This window comes from Triturus cristatus, chromosome 4_1, assembly GCF_964204655.1.
Source record: "Triturus cristatus chromosome 4_1, aTriCri1.1, whole genome shotgun sequence".
Classification (NCBI taxonomy): Eukaryota; Metazoa; Chordata; class Amphibia; order Caudata; family Salamandridae; genus Triturus; species Triturus cristatus.
Genome location: NC_140585.1, coordinates 1,049,440,103 through 1,049,461,918, shown reverse-complemented (window position 1 = coordinate 1,049,461,918; position 21,816 = coordinate 1,049,440,103). Strand labels below are relative to the sequence as shown.

Sequence of the window (21,816 nt, the reverse complement as noted above, 5' to 3'; positions counted from 1 at the left end):
ACTATCAATGCTAACAGAATCACCTCAACTGTACTGCTGAATCACATATCACCCCGTCACTTTCATCTTCCTCTGCTAAAAGGGGTTATTATCACTTTAGTAGTGGGTATTTGCTCTCCAATTTGTTAATATGCTAAACATTTAAACAAATAAACAACTAACACTTTAATTTCGAATAAAAAATAAACATTTGCACGAGTACTACAAATAACATCTGTTATTTAACTGCTCTTTACGTGGATCCATCGATTGTTCCTGATAGCGATTGAGAGGCCTGACGGATATCAAGTTCGTAGTCAATGATGTTTCCTAATATACCTCCAGTTTGTTTCAGCGACTACTAAATAAAGCTGAAATGGACTAGTGGTGAAATGTCACCATGCAGGGACGCAGAAGAGGGTGGAGAAGTGGTGATGGATAAGAAGGACAGTGACGGCAGATGGCTAGGTGTGTGGAATTAAAACATAAACGTGGCAATTCTTAAAGATTTTGCTGCGAATAAGAGAGACCCACACTTTTAGTACTTCTGGTTTACACCTTGAATGAAGGAGTAAGCCTGGAGTGATGGAGCAGGGTTTTGAGAAAATGAAACGTGCTCGGATTAAGTCCTCAGTAACATTTGTTACCAATGTTTATTGAGAAAATAATGTGAAGATACAATGCTCATCGTGTACAGGTTTACAAGGCATACAATGAATAATTCACAGAGAGAGAAAACATTAGCAATGCAACAGTAAATCACTGCAGCATCTTTGTGAATTGTACCATGCGGCTCTCATTCTCAGGTAGGATGAAATCACAATAGGCCGGAACGAGGGGTATCACGTGAATGGAGATTGCAAGTTTCACAGGAAAACTGTGACGCCCAATGTCTTTCACCCGCAAAAATCCTGGCTAAATTTACCGATGAAAACTGAGAAATTTGTATTGAAATCGGGTACAAAAACCCTCAGGATTACCAATCCCACGGTGATATCAGTAAATCTGGGTGAGGGAATATCGCATCTGCATTCTGGACTATCTTGAAAAGAGAGCCAAAGACTTTACTGCAGAGGTACATTTTGGACAGTGGGTAAAGGAGGATGGACGTGGAGACCAAAAGCCAAAGGACAGCTCATTGACTGACGCACTGAGATCTGCAAGTAAGCTATGATTACAGGTGCTGATTGTAGCAGATGTGGCTCAGCCAATCAGCCTTCCTACAACTAATACCACAGAACAGGGTCATAGTGGAACCTATTTTTATCAGTACTACAAATGAGAAAAATAGTGGTTGCCAACTACACATTAAAAATAAGCTATTACATGACAATTAGTGTGTGGTATGGCTTCCAGAGTTATAGGGGCAACATGAATTAAGAGTAAAAGGCAGGTTGTATAAAAAAAAAGACATGAATGGGCAGCTAGTGAGAAAAAGCATATTTGATTTACTGGTAGGCCCGTAGTAAACTGCACTGTGTGTGCCAGGGCCTGTAAATCAAATGCTACTAGTGGGCCTGCAGCACTGATTGTGTCACCCACATGAGTAGCCCTAAATGTATCTCAGACCTGCCACTCCAGTGCCTGCATGCAGTTTTGAACTGTCATGTCGACCTGGCAATTGCACCCACTTGCCAAGTCCTAAACTTCCCTTTTCTTACATATAAGACACCCTTCGGGTAGGCCCAAGGTACCCCCTTGGGCAGGGTGCAGTGTGTGTGAAAGGTAGAACATGTACTGGGATGTGTGACATGTCCTGATAGTGAAATGCTGCTAATTCTGTTTTTCACTTTGAAAGGCTATCTGTCCTATAGGATGGAATAGGAGATACTTTGTAACATCTTACAAGTGTAACTTCTCATTGGGACAAGATGCGGATTAACGTTTAGGCTCTCTGAACTCAGAATTTAATAATACATCTTTTAATAAAGATGTTTTTCAAATTGTGTGTTTGAAAATGCCACATTTAAAAAGTCGGCATTTTTTTGTTTAACCATTATGTGTGCCTCTTACTGTTTGTGGATTGACTTTCTGGTTTTGGAGTAATAGGGGCTGGGGATGTGCATTTTCTGGACAGCAACTGGAGGGGGTTGATGTGTGCCTTGCCCTTCCTGGATGACTCAGAGCTGAGCTGAATAGACAGTGGCTCAATTTAGAGTAGTGGGAGGAGTTTTCTTTGCACATGAATAGGGCCTATCTCTCTGGCACAATGCTGTCTCCACCCCGTGTGGTCATACTGCACGAGTGAGGACAGAACTGGTTTGGACTGGGTCCAGAGATCCTGGCACAAATAAGAACAAAGACAAAATGGGGAGTAAGTATTAGACCTTAAACCCCAGAACTTCGAATCACTTCTGGACTCAAGAGGAACATTTGCCAAGGAGAAGAGCTGGAGAGCTGTGAGCATGAGTACTGCCCCTTTGCTGTGGGCTGTGTGGAGTTGGCCTGCAGTTGGTGCTTCAGCAAAGGAAAAAACAAAGCTGGAACTTTGCAGAGAAACCTGCTTGGAGAAGAATCGCCAAGGACTTGTGTGTGCTGGCCTCCTTTTCTGAAGTCTCAGGGACACAAATATTTCACCCCTAGAACCCCTGAACTTTACTGCTGACCCCCAGTTCTAACAGACCCCTTGACAAAGCCAAAAGGCCTGACATATTGATTATCCCACCCCCTTACATGTGATTGATTGATTGATTGATTGATGTACTTATAGAGCGCAGCTATCACCCTACGGGCATCTTGGCGCTTGCATTGGGAACCCGTCCTGGTTTTTCCCTGTAAGATAACCCGTACTGGGCATCCCCAAGGTGAAAGCCAGGCATCCCGCCGCGGGGGGCCGTTGTGGAGATTAAGCAGGCTTGTTGCCCAGAGCTGCATAGTGTGAACTCGTGCTTAGAGTGGGCACCGAAGCGAGAATTATCGAGTCCGTGGACGATTGGGCTCTGGACCCTGCCGCGTCGGGAATCAAACCCAGGTCCCGGGTCTGATCTTTGCTTCAGGGTATGCCTCCTCTAACCAGTGAGCTACACTTCTCCACGTGACATCTGGTATAAGTGTGGGAGAGAGGGGGGGTATTGTGATTTTGGGGGTTATGACCCACTAGGGGACAAATGTAATTTCAGAATGTCACGAAAGGCATTTTCATCTACCTTGTGTATATATTTGTATTTAGTAGTGTGTGTGTAATAAATTTACTCAAACAAAAAGCACTGACTGGACAGTGATTTGTTGAGTGTTGCTGTATGCCAGAGGATGGAGATTACTGGACCACACCATCTCCCCTGACTAAGACTTAAACTGCTCTGCTTTGCTACCCTGAGGGAGTCAATGGCTACAGTGGCTACAGTGGGGTATTTGGTAAAGAGAAAATTGTGTACCTTTTACTTGCACTTGACTTACATCGTGCACAACTAATAACCACATTTCTTAGTTAGTACCATTAAATTGGGCAATAGTAACACCTGCTATTAATAGTATGCTCAAAGGGCAGTGTTGTATGAAGCAATATATAAAAACATGGCACTGTGATTATAAATCTGCAGGTGATTATCATTGGAGATTTTAGGCACTCTTAAAGGAAGGCACTTATTAGCTCTAAACAATCATTTGATGAATTTATTGTTATTCTCTCTGTACGGTTGGAGGCAAAGCACTCACTCAATGTTAAAACACTACTGAGGAAGAACACACATCACATTTAGATACTTAAAAAAAAAAAAACTAGCATCCATTCAGTATACTGGGGGCATCCAGAAATGTGGAAGCTTTGGATTGTAACCTGGTCCATAGTGTAGGTTCTATTGCATCACACGTCTTTTTTAACACTTAATTGCACAATGATTTAATATAGGGTTGTGTTCCAAACACACAAGGCAAGGTGGTAAGCAACACACATTGTCATATTGTTGCACAACCATCACCAACTGTCCAGTCTACATCCAAAGGAACTAAAATGAGTCTGAGTGTTCATTATAAACTTCATACGATGAACTTAATGAATTTCGATACAAGTAATGTAATGGAACATATTTATGCAGTTATTGGTTCGTTTGAAGATCTAATACTGACCCTTCTTCAGTTCCGCTGGTAACCCTGTTTTAGGTTCACTTCTATGATCACGATACCAAGTCAACCAATGCAAACAGAAGGAATACTTTGTTAATGTATGTTTATTCTGTCTTCAATCTAGTTTCATGAGAGAAAATTCAGTCTGTGTGTAAAAACGTGTCCTTGTGTGTAGGTTTGCATGTGCCTGAGTCAACGTAGTACCCTAGTTAGTTTACTGGACCACTTAAGAGAGACCGCTCACCACGGGGCGTATTTATGTGGGTCTCTTATAGACATGCAAGGTTTAGTTTGCCGCGCCTATTCTAAAATTTAAAACGCGCAATGGTAATAGGTCATTTGGACTTCCCAGGAAAATATTTTATCTTCCAGCCAGAATATGCTGGTATCAAGCTGATTTTTAGCCTTTTGCTTTGAGAGAATATTGGGGCACTTATTAATAGGTTTTTAACATTTGTTCCCTACTAGAATATTAGACCCTAATATTAAACGGGAACATACGAAGATAATAATTTTCTAAACAGCCGTAACAGGAACTGCGGCATGACTTAAGGAAGCCCTGAGTATATTTTCATATTACACAACTGCCTTATCCAAAGGTAAATACTAGAAACATATCGTCTCTTATATAAAATCAACCGTATAGGTTTTGAACTTTCATTGAGACTATGAATGACTTGCAGGGGAGAATAGACATTTTGCGTGGCTGGATTGACATCACACACGTTGGCCCTTCGGAACCATTCCGAATCCACCTGAAGATACAAGATTAAATAAATCAAAGGTGAGGTTCCCGTCCCCCCCGTCCCGCTGTGATTCAGGCCAGTTGAAGGAATCCTTAGGGGGTAGAAATTATAATGATTACACCTCTATATGCCTACAGATACACTGCAGGGCAATCCAGATTGACACAAGGAGGCCTTCCCCGGAGATGCAGGATAATTATTCGATCAGAGCACGGATCGCGGCATTCACCACTAAGAATAGGTGAGGTGCATTTGACTTGGGTAATATGGAAGCATGCCGGTACGAGTAACATTTGAATGGGAGTTGAGTGTAATTATACATTGGTACTACGTGCCTGCATGTATGATTGGAGAGAAGATTGCGCTATATATATCTGGTGATACTCTTTAACTGTTTGTAACATTGAAGATCAAGCATAATGTTCTTTACCAGACATTCGTTTTCATGTTGAGAAAATATACATATCGAGGTGTGGTTAGGAAGTATTTTTAGTAAATAGCATGTCTCATAATGCACTTTAGATTTACCATTATGCTTTCAACGTAATAGTTAGTTTTAATATACACTAAATCTGAAACCAGTCTGTATTTAAACAATTGAACTTTTTTACTTCGTTCTATATCAGGAATAACAAATTGATGTTTGTATCTTATTATACAGGTTTTTTATTAGTCATTTCACAAGCTTTTGAATTAAAGAGAGTTAATCGTCTGGTCTTGAGAAAGATGGTGATATAATATACCCATTGAAACGCGTCGATGCCCAGTTAACTACATAATCCATGAACACGGGCGGTGGTTAACGAGTACAAACTACAAAATACCAGGTTCCACGCCCTAGGCATTGTTATATCACGGATGTGTAAAATTTCAAAGACATAGTTTGTTTGTCTGTGTTAGTCATACTCTCTTTTTTACTGTTTTTCCTCTATGTAATTGGATTGTACAAAGTATTGCTGGCAATGAATATTGTGAGGGATCATGTCAACTAACTTTTCATCCTATTTTACCTATGATTTTTTATGATTAATAAATTGATTGGTACATTTTTACAAACTTTTTTATTTTGCTTATCTGTTGATCATATATGGTTCAATCTTCCTCAGCATGGATGAGTGTATAAGAAAGGTGTGATATTAGGCTTGAATGTAGTATACAGATGTAATGACGTGTAGATAATACACTTTTGTCCAAAGGATCTCGTTCTTTAATCACTGTATAGTGCTCTAATCCTTTGGTCTTAAGGGGCCCCTCTTTTCTTGTCGGTGTTATCAATAGGGCCAATGTTAGCCATAATAACTAGTATAGTATTTGAATAGTTCTTTCACCATGGTCATAATGGGCATTCTGCTAACCCTATAATAAGATGTTCTGGTAAAACAATTGTCCAAAAGGAAAACTAAATATCATTAGAACATTGGAATGTTTAGCGCTCCATTGAAGACAATCGAGGTCTCCTGGCTTCTAATGGCTGGTATATGCCAGAAGCAACAGCTGTGAAAAAAGGCCTCAAGATTGCTATGGTATTTCAACCCCCTTGGGCTCTGTGAGACCTTTGTTTTACAAATTAGAACATTCTGCCCTCTAGGGGTGGAATGTTCCAATAGACTTAGCATTAGATCCCTCCGCAGTGGGCTCTACCGATCATTAAAGACCTGCTCCAATATTGCTCAGGCTTTTAACGATGGGTAGAGCCTGCTACAGTGGGTTCTAAAGTTATATTATGTCCACATGATTTTGATGCTTGTGAAACTAAACGATAATGCTATCTTGCTTGTGGAATTACACAAATCATGACATCTTCCTGTTTATTTGATGACATTTCTCCTGGTAATAACATTCCTCAGGAGTCGCTAGTCATCACCTGGCCATCAGTGTAAACAAAATTTGGAAATCATAAGTTACTATCCCGTGGTGGAATGTTTTATGTTTTTTAAGGCTCCTCATATACAAATGGCCTATAGCTGTTAGAAAGCTGTGTAGCTGTGGTTCTCACTTACGGGCCATGTGTTATACTTTTCTCGAGTGTCAAGGGATGTTATCAGAATCCCAGAGGGCATTTTACTTGGGCCCGGACTTAGTCTAAATTTTTGAGTATTTTTCGGCTTCTACTGCTGCCGGGAAATACGGAGTTATCCGTGGAGACATATTTCTTTGACAACACTTCAGATTGAGTCGAGTTGTCGGATGTCATTTGGTTTCTAGCATTTGAGCATTGAAAAAGTCGCTTTAAGCGACGAAACACGTGCCGGCTGTTTCGTTCTTGTATCTACGTGTCAACATTTTGTCTAACTGGGTTGTTTGGTTTATATATCCACGTGTCAACAATTTGTCCAACTCATCAACATATGATTAGGACTATGACTTATGAACTTTTATCTGTTTGAAAAATAAAACTTCCAACTGTGGATTTGCAGTTTTGACTTACTGACATGCAGTGCTCTGCTACTTGATTGTTTCAGAATCCCATTTGTGACACTGTAGTGCTGATCTTATCATAGCAGTTTCTTTGGAGCTTCTAGACACCTGTACACATGTCTAACTTTCCAAGTCTTATAGATCGATTTCTCTCTTAATAGATACCCTGGGATAGAGCACTTCTGCAATTTCTTCTGTAGCACGTCATGAGCTATTGTTTTGGATAGGGATTCCAAATCAATAACTCCACAGTGAGTACCCTTGGGGACCTCTTATAAACTGATATAGCAATTAACTTAAACAAAATGAAGCAATTAGAAAGGGTCATCTGTCTTGAGTGTATTCCTGTTTGAGTTTGGAGAAGTGATTTGCTTCAACCTAACCTTTGAGTGCTAACAGGAATGCTTAAACTGTATCCTTGCTCTGTGCGATCAGATACGGCACATTCCTGTCTTTTTCTCCTGCGCCGGTGCACAATGGGCTGCCATGCTCCAAGGCAGGCACCTTTGCACCATGGTGCAAGGGTGCCTACATTGTGGGGATGATTATTTTTCTGTAGGAAGGGATTGCACAGAAACAATCAGAAGAGGCTTTTTCCTCTTTCCATGTGTGCTGCATGCAGATATTTCTCCTCGTTGTGCATAAGTTTTTGGCGCTACCTCAGATTTACGATTTCTCATAAATCTGGGGCAGTGTCAAAATGCCATGGATGTTGCTGGGAATGCCCCCATCAACATCCCATTGCACGCCCCGTTAAATGGGACAATATTTACGAGGCAGCATCAAGCCAAAAAAAGTTGCTTAGTGCTGCCTCGTAAATATGGAGCAGATCCTGTGCCACAGAACGTCACAAAAAGTTACATTCAGAAGGCACAAGGGGCCTCATAAATGAGGCCCATAGAGAATTGGCTGAGGCGCAAATCAAAGGAGTATTACTGTCTCCCCTAATGCTGTTGGCTTCAGCACTGCGCCTACCAGGAAGAGCTGCCGTTAGAATGCCTGAGTGACTTTTTAACATCTGAAGTGTACATTTAATCAACACGATGCTTGCCACATTCAATTCATTATCTTCTATATGCATTCTATAGAAAAAGACATTTTATTTGCTGACTTTACCCAGCATTGGCAAAAGCAGTAGGGAAGGCTTTCTGTGATGCATTTGTGCATGCAATGAATGTAAACAACGACTGTGAATTGTGGCTTTGTTAATGCATGCTGTGTTTTGGTATTAATACGGAGGCAGGCCATGATTTAGAAATAGTTCCTACCTTAGCATGATGTCCCAATAACAAGAGATAGTATTGCAACTTTGATCTAGGAACTTGTTTTACAGAAACGACAGGCCACTCCACTGGACCAATTGCTTTAACAGATAGTAAAGATCAGATTACCGATGCGTGGTCACAAGCAAGTAGACAACTGATGTCGATATCCTTCAAAGCCTCCACCTGAATGACACTTGTATGAGTGCTAAATCGGGTTGTCATATGTGCCGCACATGTGATTGTCGGTAAGACTGGTGTTCTCTTTCATATGGTACTAATGTACTGTTCATAACCATTGGCAAAAATCTGGAGAGGTCCCTTTTTCCTAAGACCTTAGTTAGGGATGAAAGTACTAAAATGTGATGAAATGCAGCACAACATCCAAAGTTGATGCACTGTGTTGCATCAAAGGAGAGTGAAAAACGGTATATCTAAGAAGTTATGTCACTGTTTTTCTCTTCTCCAGCGTTGCTTCACTTTGGACTCCCAGGCGTCAATGTATAAATGGGGAACAACCTTTACAACGAAACTTTGACAACGCGTGCAGTTACATCGCGGATTTTACAACGAACGCGATGTAACCACGCGATGTCATTACAACGCAAGTCTTTACATCGACTTGCGCTAGATGGCGTGCTAACATTACAAATAGTGTAATTTACTATCCCAACACCTTCCCTACTGTTAAGTGGACTGGAGTTGGAATAGTAAATTACGCTTTTCTACTGTTAGCACGCCATCTAGCGCAAGTCGATGTAAAGACTTGCGTTGTAATGGCATCGCGTGGTTACATCGGTTTGTTGTAAAAACCGCGATGTAACTGCACGCGTTGTAAACACACGCGTTGTTACGTCATACATCCTGTATAAATCCTTGCACCATAATGCAAGGGTGTACCTGTTCTGTCGAGCGTATGTTTTGCACAGGAGGGGAAGCCTTCTAGTACAAAACTATGCTCTAATACTTTTCACACTTTAAATTTGTCCTGTACAATGCAGCACTTGTACAAAGTTTGAAAAGCCTGCATCGAGGATGCGGTAGTTTGTGGCACAGATTCCTGACTACATTTGTTTGTAGATAGGGATTGTGTCAGAAAACATGGGTAGCTTCATGGGAACACACATGTACCACCCATGGAATGATGCATTTGAAGCAAAGTAGCACGAATCAGTGGCATAATGAAAATAGAAAAATATATGTATGCTAATATACTAATGAGGCACAAAACAAACATTATCCACTTTCCATTTCCATGTAATTTTAAATCACAGAATAATTACTCGATTTTCACTTTAAGGATGTAGTTGGGTGCCTCTGAAAAAATCCTGTTTCACTTACTGTTAATTCAAATCACCAATCCAAGCATGAGAACAGCTCAGCTATGAAATTGGGCAGAATGTTTCCAGGCAATAATGAGGAGTTAGAATTCCTGAGGAGTATTTAAATGACATCACTACTGATAGGTTAATTAGAAATAAAAACATAAAGCTTTTTTTAAATCATCAGTATGTGAAAAGCTTTGAATTTGCATAATTTTTGTTCTGCACTTTTTGAACTGGCACTACTTAGCAGATAAGTTATGAATTTGCTCATCTGGTCCAAACCAACCACTGCAGCAGTCAACTTTGTAAAACATTTGTAACAGCATTAGTGCTTTGCAAAGCAATAACATACATTGTACGTAACATTGTGCATGCATCTAAATTTGCATTAACGCTGTCGTAAATGTATGTCATGAATCAGTGTTTAACCCATGAATATTTGTACACCATAATGGCGGGTTCATAAAAAGTGAGTGTTGACACACACATACACACATTTTGACTTTCTGTGACATCATCGTGTTGATCTGTTGCCCCACCCATCACGTCTCAATAGGCCCTTAGTTGCTGCCTTGGGTGGGCAATGGGATTAAGTTGGAGTGAAAACTAGAGGGATAAAGAGGGTTCTTTGAACCACATGTACTTTCTGCTGCAACCGCCTTCAATACCTCCAATATCAGACCAGCAAGAGTAGTGCCAGGAGTACCAAAGAGTAAACTAGAGGTAGAAATTGCTACAATTAATTACTGTTCATCAATCAATCCTTGCTACCCAAAATATGACTTTTCTCTTATTTGATTAAAATACCTCTCAGATATGTTTCTAATGCACACTTTGTTTTTTATCCTTTTACACATTCAGTGCTAGTGGTGTAGCAAGGATGCCACGTGCCTCAATGAAAACAAGAAAATTGGACCAGATGCTTATTGGTTTGAAGGGAAATAAAACAGGCACTAATTGGGGTGGTTGGGCCCCTCGTGGGCCCCAGTATCTTTGAACCTCCTGCACTACTGATAGGCATGTACTTCAATGAATCATTCCAGTAAGGAAAGAGATCGCAAGTGATTATTGTATGTCATGGATGCTTTTTGGTAGCCTTTGCTTGGTGACAATATTTTAAACTGTCATATAGTTAAGAGAGCAAAAGCAAAGTTTGAAGCAAACATTTTATCGTAAATGTAAACTATAATTATGAAAATGAGACGAAAGTATCAAATAAAAACAAACAAATATATTTAAACAGATGAAGCCAATGATTTGCATAAATGGCAACTTGAAGGATTAAATCTCAGAGAAATTGCTTGGATCATTTAGAATGGGGCAACTGCCAAAAATTGATCGGTCCCTTTTACTCTACAATTTTGGAGGTGAGAAAACTGCTTGGTTTGGAACCAAAGAGTCTAGGCTGGCTCACTGTTTTTAAGGTAGGACTGCTTGTGAATGCTGTGATAGGAGCAGTGTTCTAGAACAGAAAAAATAAACCAAGAGTCCCTTGCACTTGAAGAAAACTCCCATGTTTCATGGTCACTGCCAGTTTGTAACAACTACTAACAAAATTGTTACTGTTACAGAAACAACACGCTGCTAATGAAGCCTTAATTTTTTTCAGTAAGACTATGACTTAAACCAAAGATTTCATACCCTATTCTAATAATATATGGGATAAAGTACCACCTGTCATACATCATAATGATATTGCAAGTAATTGAGGAGTTCCATGACCATATAGAGGAACAAGGCCAAGCTCCTTTATAACATTATGCAACTCCGAGGTGACTTGCAATATCCTTATCATGTATGGCCGGGGATAATATATTGCTAATAATACATGGTCACAGATTCACCTTTCTCACAAACCATCTAGATCCTAGGTGGATAGCTTTTTCATATGAAAGAGAGAGCAAGTTTGCAAACATAAAGAATACAAATTGAGTCTCTAGTGCAAGTTTTAAAACATCAAAAAAAGTTATTAGATATTTGTTGCAAAAAGATAGGAAAACACTTTAATATGGGTTAGCTATTTTTTAAAGCACAAAAGAAACATGCAGAAAGATTCAAACTTTTCTATAATTACCCAAAGAGTGCAAAAATAAACATATTGCTTTATTTATCTCCTTTCTTCTTGTCAAAGTGAAGCTAGGACAACAGAGCAGAAAAAAGAAAAGCAATGTTCTGTTTCCTGTTCCTTAAACAGCTGCTATAATTATGCTCTGTGACGTGACCTGCCTTTCCCCTGGTTGTTGGCTCTGGCAACAGGTACTGTGACATCAGAACTTACCTGTAATAATTTATTACATTTGAGTTCTGATGTAATTTCTTTATAATCTGCAACTAAGGGGCACTGTTGGTGGGTGATGGGGAGGGAGGGAATCCATGGAGAAAGAAGTCATTGGGAGTGGGTGAGGCCTCAAAAATGAATGTTGCATCGGCTGCCACCAGCGTTAAAGCCGGCCCTGCCTTTAATTTTCAAACTAAATACATGAGTCCTACTGCTTTTATCGTAACCTTTTACAATATACAGATCAGCCCTTGATCATTGGCCTCGCCACAATAGTCAACAAAGTGCAGCTGTTTTGAGCTTACAATTTTCCTCAGGGCAAAATTGTTCAATAAAAGCTCTCTTTTTTAGTGGAAGCAAACAACGTTTGCCCTACTAAATGCCATACTCAAATAAATTAGAATGCAGACGGAGCCTAAGTAATTCTCTTGTGAAATCTCTTTTTGTACTGTTCACATAAGGTCTAGTGACAGCTGTGCTTATAATGAGTACAAAAATAAAGTGCTACATAGAAAATTGTTGTGCGTGTTTGAGACCAGATTATAGAAACCAGGATGTGACAGGAAGAGATGCTGAAATTTAACTGACATGAGGTAGACCACACAGAGTACAGTTGTTTTTTAACATTACAGAATTACACAAATATACAGCTTGAGGGGCAGGGCAATTTACACAGATGTGCAGAATTTGCTTGACCAAAAACAGGAGTAGAACTCAGATCTCCAGGTTCCTAAGTCAGCATCATAACTATTAGAACACATTTCCATCTTGGATTTGTGCATGTGCTAAGCCACACTGCATTTATAATTTGCATGTACTTACCCGCATCCTTCCATTCCTTATCGCAGGCCCATCTTCTGCCAATCGTAACACATACAAATCCATCTTGTACTCTCGTCCTCCTCGAATGCTAAATCCAAACCCTTTGGTGCCTTTCTCCATTTCAACCGTAAAATAGTCAAAATCCTATAAAGGGAAAAATGTAAGTATGTGTATTAACTACTTCATTAACAGATGAAAGTGAGGTGGGAAATACCTTGAGTAACTTGGAAAATATCACTTTCTTGGGAGTTCTGTGAACAATTTACTAGCAAAATTCTGCATTTCAAATTCCTCATTCTCATGACTCAGATATATGAAAGGCATAGACATTACATAATTCTAAATGCATGTATTCAAATTATATATTGATTCTATGTGTGATATTCATTCAATTAAATGTATAGTTATACATGTTTTTATAATACTATAATGATGTAGTCACCCCATACATGTACAAACCTTCAGAGCAACAGAGTTACTAGTCTGTCACTGAGGCAAGATGGAGTCTTTGGCTTATCACGCACTGCTGGCCCTTTGCATTCCAAATGAAGGGAAGGCAACAACATTTGTGAACTTGGAAGCAGAGCTTGCCAAAGTGCTGTTCATGTTATACTTTGGAGAACTGCTGGGATCAGTTGTTCAATTGAATGAAAGACCCTAGGGATATCTTTGCATACTTTAGAAAATAAAATGCTTACAGGTAAAAATCCAAATTTAAAAAAAGAGATTTTAATGAGCTTAACATAATGCTTAGACACAACTTGTCAAATAGGAATTGCCATTAATTTGCTCTGACAAAAAATAAACAGAATTACCGGCAAGATGTGCAGAGACCTTACAAGAGCATACTCTTACTACTTCAACAATTGCACAATCGCCTACACAGGGGTGACATAGAAACCCATTGACTGATTTCACAGACTACTATATTGTGTGGCCTGAATGTGCCTGTAACCTTAAAATGTCTCTAGTTAAAATTAGCCCTTTAAGCTCTCCACCGGCTTCTGGTAAATGCAAGGATAAATAAAATGGGCGTCTGCACTATGCACAGAGGTTTCTGAAGCAAAGGTATACGATACATCCAGAATTTGATGACTCAATGTGCAGTCATTAGGGTCCTATGACCTGTTACTTCTCTAATGATCAGTCAAAGAACCTAAAGGCAGTTGAAATACATAGGAAGGTCTCAGAAGTCAAAACTGTAGAATAAAATCAGGGTGCAACTACACCACAAGTTAATATTCTACTGAAAACTAAGTGGCTGATTCACAAAAGCAATGGTTATCTTTAACACACTCTTACATGCCCTTGAGAATCGACTTGAAACATCCAACTCCTTATTAGTAAAAGTGTAAAGCGGGCACAGTCCTTTCTATTTGTACAACTTGTCTGAATATTTCCTGAACATTCCCATTCTGTTTTGGATATTTTTTCAGTCAGTTCACAGAGGCGTGTTCTAAAACACCCTTGCAAACAGGCCTATAAATGTTCAATTTTTCTTTGGGTCGACTCTATGCAGAATATCGGTCATGACCGTAGAAAATTAGACACGGTTTCCTATATTCCAGACATTACTCTAACTTTCCCTCATCTCTGCTTCAAGCAGAGGTTTGCTAGATTCTGAAAAGCCATGGGCAACTCTCTATAAAACTCTTCAATAAAAAAGATACAATAACACATTCGTTAATGAATAGAACATTTATAAATAAGTAAATAACCTATCTCTTCCATGGTGAACAGGCAAAATTAAAAGCACTACACCATTTATTCAAGTTCAACACATGCTATGCTAATGTTCCCAAAAACTAGTGAAAGATTAAGGAAAGAAAATGATATCACATAGGATCTAAAATAAGGTTAATATATGTGGAAAATCAACAGGAAGGCTTCCTAGAGAGGCAGGCTTAAAACTGTTACAAAATTGGTACTGTCTCCCCAGAAAGTAAATACCGCAATACTTAAAAGGCTACATGTTGGAGGTGCCCAGAGCTGCACCATTATATGATATTTATTATGTGTGGCTGACTCAATACTAAGAATGGTGGAGACCATCACGGGAATGCTGGAAGACTAGTCTAGGATGTTCAATCACCAAAAAGCAGAAAGTGTGTATTTTGTTGGACTTTACGGACATTACATAGCATTTACATGATAGATGGAAATGCTTGACTCAATGTCCCACACAATTGTAAGTGTCATTAAGAATTATGTGAGCCTCACTATGAACATTACTTGCTGCTTTAACAAGAGTGCAGGGCCGGACTTGCCGTAGCGGGCACCAGGCGTTTCCCCGGTGGGCCAGAGGGGTGGGGGCCGGTTTTGCAGCAGTGGGGGCCTGTTTTGTCAATGGGGACGGGTTTTGCAGCAGTGCTGCAATATCGGTCCCCTGTAACAAACTAAAAGCGTCAGCACTGCTAGCATCTAGAGCTTTTCAGTGCCACAACCCCTGCCCCTCTCTCCCCCCGGGTCGGTCGAGTGGAATTGCCAGGGATGGTTTCTCTTCCCAGTGCGGCTGTGCGAGTCTTTATGCTCATAAATTATTTTTGTCTCTATTAACTCTTATCAAACAATTCATATTTTAAAATGAAACTCATAATAATGAAAACTTCCTTTATTTTGTATGCTTTATATAAGTTGATGCATTGCTTTGCATTCCTACCTGGAACTGCCGGTAATCAGGTAGTGGATATTGCCTAGTGTCGGGGGAGTGCTGCCTATAATCTATCAGAGGGGGTTGCCGGTAGTCCAAGGGTGGCGGCTGCTGATAGTCCACTACTGGTGGATGCCTGTAATCCACTGGAGGCTGTCGATAGTCTGCAGATGGCTGCCTGTAGTCTGTAAAAGGAGGTTGCCGGATGTCTGGCTTTACATCTTGCCTTGCTTTTACTTCTGACCTGTAACTAAACAGAAATTAATTGTTGTATGAATTGAAATGTAAAGAAAAAATGAAAATAAGATTATAAAAAGTAACATTTTTGCAAAATTATTTGGTGTAAGTCAAAACCTCAGGACAGTCATATCAATTTGCAGTATGCAAACAAATTTAAAAGAAAAGTAGTGCAAGGAATAATAAGAACGTTTGGGAAGAGTTAGAAATTGAGTTACTACTTGATGCGGGGAACCCTACTCAAGCAGCAGCCACAATCTCTGTCAGGGTGAAAAACAAGCAAATACAGAATTAACCTGTGCTTAACCCTTTGAAAAGCAGTCAGGCTTAATTTAGAGGCAACTTGTAAAGTATTTATGCAGCACTTCAAACAGTAATAATGTGAAAACACAACACCAAAAGAATTACACAGCAACTTAGAAAAATAGAGTAAAATTAAATACATTATTTGATACCAAAACATCAAAAATTCAATTAGCAAAAATTGATATACAAATTCGAATTCCTAAGTAAGAATAGTGTCTAAAAAGGGGCCATCAGCCTTGCTACATGGAGGGACTACAATCCCAGAGCAGCTCGGGGCAAGGAGAAGCCCTGCACCATTGCTGTCAACTGTGTCAAGCGCTTTTAAGTGCATTTTCAGTTCTGCAGCACGGAAAGCGCCGGAGCCTTGGCTGACCCATCTGCCTGTGTCCGGATGAGACCGCGCTGGCTCCCATTTTGGTCATTCCCTTTCAAAAGTGAAGGATTACACAGACTTTGGGTCCCAGCCCCGAGCACCAGGATACATTGAGAGGTAATAACCTAAACTAAGGTGAAACACAAACCTTGTGGGGATGCTGTGGCAGTATGCTCCTCTATCACCATAGAATGCATGCTTGAAAGGGCTATTGGGATTGTGGCTGGTGAAATTGACCTAACTGAATGCAGACTCTGCAGAATCTGGAGTGCCGCTTTCCCAATATCCTGGTGTCGCTGGCAGATTAATCGTGAGCCCTCTGCTTAATGTTGGGGTACGACCTATAGTGAACAAAGAGTCAGTCTTGATATATCCTGAAAATGATGTTGATGTCGCAGCAGCCATTATTGCACCTGATTCTGGTGGCTTGAAAGACTCGCACGTGCTGCTATCATCTAAGCCCATCCTAGAGGCTAAACAGAAAAGACAACCGGGTAAAAATGTGGTGGCTAAACGGGAGCAGCCCCCCTGTACCCAAAGTAATAATGAGATTGTTTCCTTAATTTAGCCTTCAACGACTCTCAGTACCTATGCTATCTTCTACTGCCCGGACTTGCGATCCCCTACCACCCAGACGTAGGATCCCTTGCCACCGGACTCTCTCCTACTGGATGCATATTGTGCCAAACTCGATTCTATCCTTGAGGCTAAACTTAGACCCTTGACAGATCATCTAGGATGGCTTGAAGGTTTGTTAGATGTCCGGCTTAAACCCGCGTCTACTGAACATACAAAGAATAAGGGTGGTGTCCCATTTTCACACAATCACCCATATCAACCACTGGGGGGCACCCTTAATATAAATCAACAGGCAGTGAGCAGTAACCCATCAGTGCCCTCCGCGCCCCATGCAGACACTGATGGACCCCACTCTAATGATTTGGGTAATGGACCATCCACCGCCAATGTTAACATTTGTTCCCAACCCCAGACAGTTTTACCAAGTCACACCCCGACGTCAATTAACTCATAAACCCAGTCTGTTGTTAGCCCCATTACGGCTCTCTGTAAAGATATCCTGAGCCTCCCTTCGGTAGCCAGCCCATTTGTACTAATTTTGGCTGGGGCCCCACCCCTAAGAGTCACCTTCAACCTGAAACCGGTAATCTGAGGTTAGTGTGGTGGCTGAAAAATTCTGCCCAATTCTTTAACATAGTAATTGGGACAAAACAGGAGCTGGTGATTATGTGCCTATCCAAAGGGGCTCAAGGCTCACAGGTGGTGGGGGCCTTTACAGAAATATGTTCTAGGATTATGGAGGGTCTATTAAAATTGCACGTGATACCCCAAGGTGGTTCAACTCAAAGTGCTCAGCAGCAGACAGGGCCCTCTGTACTGCGTTAACATCCAAACCTAGGTACCCTGGTCTGGTACTCCGCCTGCGTAAACAATATAAACACATAATTAATAAACGCTGGCAGGAATTTGCTGTATCACGCTGGAAAATATGATCACAGGCATCACGGCAGGGTAATAGCCAGCTATTTTGGTCCACTCTATCTGAACTGAAATGCAATATTAGGGCACCCAGTGCTATCTCCTGTCATTTTGTTAGCAAGTGAGAGTAGCACTTTGGGGAAATTTATGCAGCACCCTCCTCCTCAAAAATCTTCCCAGTTGACCTATGTCTAGTACCATGTTTCCACAATACCTTGCTAGAAGTTGAGGATGCCATCACTCAAAGCACTGGTGGTAAGGAACCTGGTCCGGACGGGGTCCCTATTGATTTGATAAAATGTAATATTCCCTTCTGGGCTCCTCTTCGTGTCTTCAATAGCCTTGCACACTCACCACGCCTAGCACATGGAGTTTGTCAATCATAGTTTCTATTTGTAAAAAAAGGGGATAGCTCACTTCTGTGTTATTTTAGCCCAATTTCCCTCATAGACACTACAGCAAAAACAGTGGGCCAAGTTATTTACAGGATTATGAAACGGGTGATTGCTGATTCAGTACTATATGGCTGCCAATATGGGTACAGGCACAAATTATGAAAACCTGAACAATGTATTAATCTAAAGCTAGTGCTAGGGAAATACACAATGGCCAAGCAAACTCCCCTCTACTTAGCATTTAAGGATTTGTCATCAGTCTTTGACTGTGTGAACAGGGACAACATGTGGCACATTCTAATCAAAGAGGGCTTAGACATAATGCTGGTTCACTTTCTTGCCCATTTGCATGAGGGAATGAGGGCAAGAGTCTGCATTAACCAACAGGGGGAGGTGTCGGTTGACATATGGATCCATCACGTAGTGAGACAGGGATGTGTGCTGGCCCCTCTCTTATTTATTCTATATGTTAACGATCTCCACCCTTCACTTTTATGTGCCACACCAGACATGCTCATTATAAAACTAAAACCTGTTCCAGGATTACTGTATGCGGATGAAGCAGTGCTCATGGCATGCACTCCCAGGGCGCTGCGTCAGCTACTATACTCTTTTGTTGACTTTATGGTCTCCTTAAATCTTCAGACTAACTTTACAAAGTCTCATGTTATGTCCTGTGGAACTAAGTGCTGATCTATGTCATCCATGGCAATTGGCTCCAACATTCTGACCAGTTACAGTACCTTTCCTTACCTGGGAAAATATTTTTCTGCCCAACATTTATGGTCCCCTATATCACACACCGTACCATGAAATTTGCCATCGCCAAGGGGTCTTTATGCAGTATGCCCCCAACCCTTGGGTGATGGTTCCCTTGCTTTGTTATTACAAATATGAAAATCCCAGTGTCTACCAATTTCCATGTATGATGCTGAGGTTTGGGAATCTCCAACTGTATGGCCATCCAATGAGAAGAAAACAGATTTCTAAGGAAGGCTTTATCCATGCTACTGTCTGCTGCACATTTTATTTGTCATAAGGAACTCGGGCTATCTTATCTTGGAGATCTGATCCGGGTGTGACCTGTTTTAGTGGGGCTCTCAATTTGGAAGACCCCTGAGACTGTCCTAACCAGAGAAATAATAATGGATTGACTTTTCCCAGACAGAGGGCTTGGATTTCTTACATCAAAACTGAATATTGTATAATCGGGATGCAATCTTTTTTCACAGATCCCCTTTCATGTGTTAGCATAAGTAAGAGGAGTGTGGCTGAAGCATTTTATACCCTACCCTATACCGGTTAAAGGATCTGATAAGGAAACCCAGTATGATTAGATATCTTGACCTGAGGGATTCAGAATACACTAACAACTGCATCAGCATTGCTTGCAACCAATGGGAGAGCTCTCTACTCTGTTTCAGATCCAATACTGTCAAATATTTGCTCTGTTTTTCCATGGGTCTTACACACGATCTCAAATCTTTACCTTGCCCATGTGCTGATTTATCTGGTCAAACGATGCTCCATTTTACTTTCTTCTGTAAATTTTAAGCACAGTATACCAGATTTTTTTTAATCCCCCTTTTAAGAAAATATTATTGTAATATTGGCCAATGCTTTCAGATTTTTTAACTTCTATTCAATGAAGTTATTTTGCACATTGTTTCCTTTTTAAAAACAGCTGTACGTGCACGTAGGTCAATGCTCCTCTAAACATGTTGCTGTTATTATGTTGTTCTGTATTTTTCATTTATTTTATGTATTTCTGTATTCAATGCATTTTGAACTGTTTCTTTGCACTGCAAATTCACTTTCATGCATGCTGTAATGCTTCCGAATAAAGTTTTTTAAAATTGAATAAAAAATAGTGTCTAAAAGCACAAAGCGCCTATTGTGGTTATCTGGTCATCTCGGGCTGGGACAAAGTCACAAGATCAGGCACACCACGATGGACTGTGGGCCAGATACAGGGATCCAGTTAGGCCTGCTGAACGCGTTGTTGAGCATTGCTTGATCCCGCATTGAGGGGGCGTCGTGAAGCGGTGATTCCTAGGAACTGTGAGATCTGATGCGAGGTCCTGCTTCGTCATTGAGGATGTCAGCAATGAGGGGCTTGCAATGCAAAGTCCAGTGTTGAAGATGCATCGCAAACTATCTGGATCCAAAGTAGTAGCGGGGCTTGCGATGCCGAGTCCTGCATTGCGTCGAGGATGCTGTTAATGAGGGGCTTGTGATGCGAAGTCCAGCACCGAGATGTGTAGAGCAGCAGCGGTTCCAAGGAGACTGTGGGCTGTGATGTGAAGCTCTGCATCAGGGATGCGGGTGCAGCAGCGGTTCCGAAGCAGAGCTGCTAGGAGCTGTGTCACGCTGCAGCGGTTCTGCCCACATGACCACAGCTGGGCTGGCAGAGCAACTTTTAGATGCTGGGTTCAAGAGGGACGGAGTCTGTTCTGTCCCTGAGGCTTCTGACCATGAGGCCTCCAACTGGCCCCTGGAGCCAATCTAGTGGTCGTGGCTCAAGAGACAGGTCCAGTCCTTCACTCAGGCAGCAGGGCAGCAGAGAGGCATTCCTTTTTGCAGAGTAGCGCTGCAGACTTTCTGAGTCGCCCACAGGTCCAGAGGCGTACTAAAGAGTTGGGTCTGAGGGTCCACTATTTTTACCTGCCGCCCACTTTGAAGTAGGGGACGTATTTAAGGAACCGTTGATGTCCTTGAAGTTTCGTTCCTCCCCTGTCCTGGCCCAAGCTGGGTGCATGAACAATGCATTGGTAACAACCCCTTTGTGTGAAGGCAGGGTACCACCTATTCACTTGCAAGTGGGGCTGTGCTCAGCTCTGCCCCCATACTGCCTGTTGATGTCCCATTCAGGCACACCTAATCCCTCTATTTTGTGACTGTCTGGGAGAGGGTTATTTTAAATGGGTGTCACAATAAGGGATGCAGACATGTAGTACCACTTTACTGGGGATGTGCAAGTAAATTAAATATGCCAATTGGGTGTAAGCCAATGTTACTGCATGTAAAGAAGAGAGCACAAATGCTTTAGCACTGATAAGCAGTAATAAAGTGTGCAGAGTCCTAATAGCTAACAAAAACAGGTCTAGAAGACAGGAGGGTGAACGCCAAACTTTTTGACCCTGTAGAAAGAGCCAAGTCCAACAGGAAGGATTTGTAATTTGTGACTAGGCAATGCTGGCCTTGTTTAGAGGAGATTAACATTGAAGCCAGAAAACAACTAAAAAACTAGCAGATTAGTTGTCCATTCCACCTGCCATTTAGCCACTCAGAGCAGAACTACTGACGTTGGTGATAATCCACTGGCAAAGACAATTGCTTCTCCATCATTGGGTATGTCATGGTGCTGTGTCAAATAGGCCAGAGATGATTGTGGGTTAACTTCCTCATCTGAAGTGGCAGGTCCACCCCAAATGTTGGGGGAGTAGCCATCACTGTGAAGCACCAT

General features: G+C 41.2%; 1 protein-coding gene across 11 annotated transcripts in view; it reads right to left on the bottom strand.

The window, feature by feature from the left end:
* MAGI2 (membrane associated guanylate kinase, WW and PDZ domain containing 2) overlaps positions 1-21,816 on the bottom strand; it is a 2,464,469-nt gene that overhangs the window by 106,465 nt on the left and 2,336,188 nt on the right. For 10 of the 11 annotated variants that reach the window (XM_085654042.1, XM_085654039.1, XM_085654041.1 and 7 more), the window contains 2 exons: positions 15,552-15,792; positions 12,893-13,036 (listed from right to left, as the gene is read on the bottom strand). In XM_085654042.1, coding sequence (XP_085510168.1) covers positions 12,893-13,036; positions 15,552-15,792 — 385 coding nt within the window. The remainder of the gene's footprint in view (positions 1-12,892; positions 13,037-15,551; positions 15,793-21,816) is intronic. The other variant, XM_085654033.1, reaches the window with a different exon arrangement.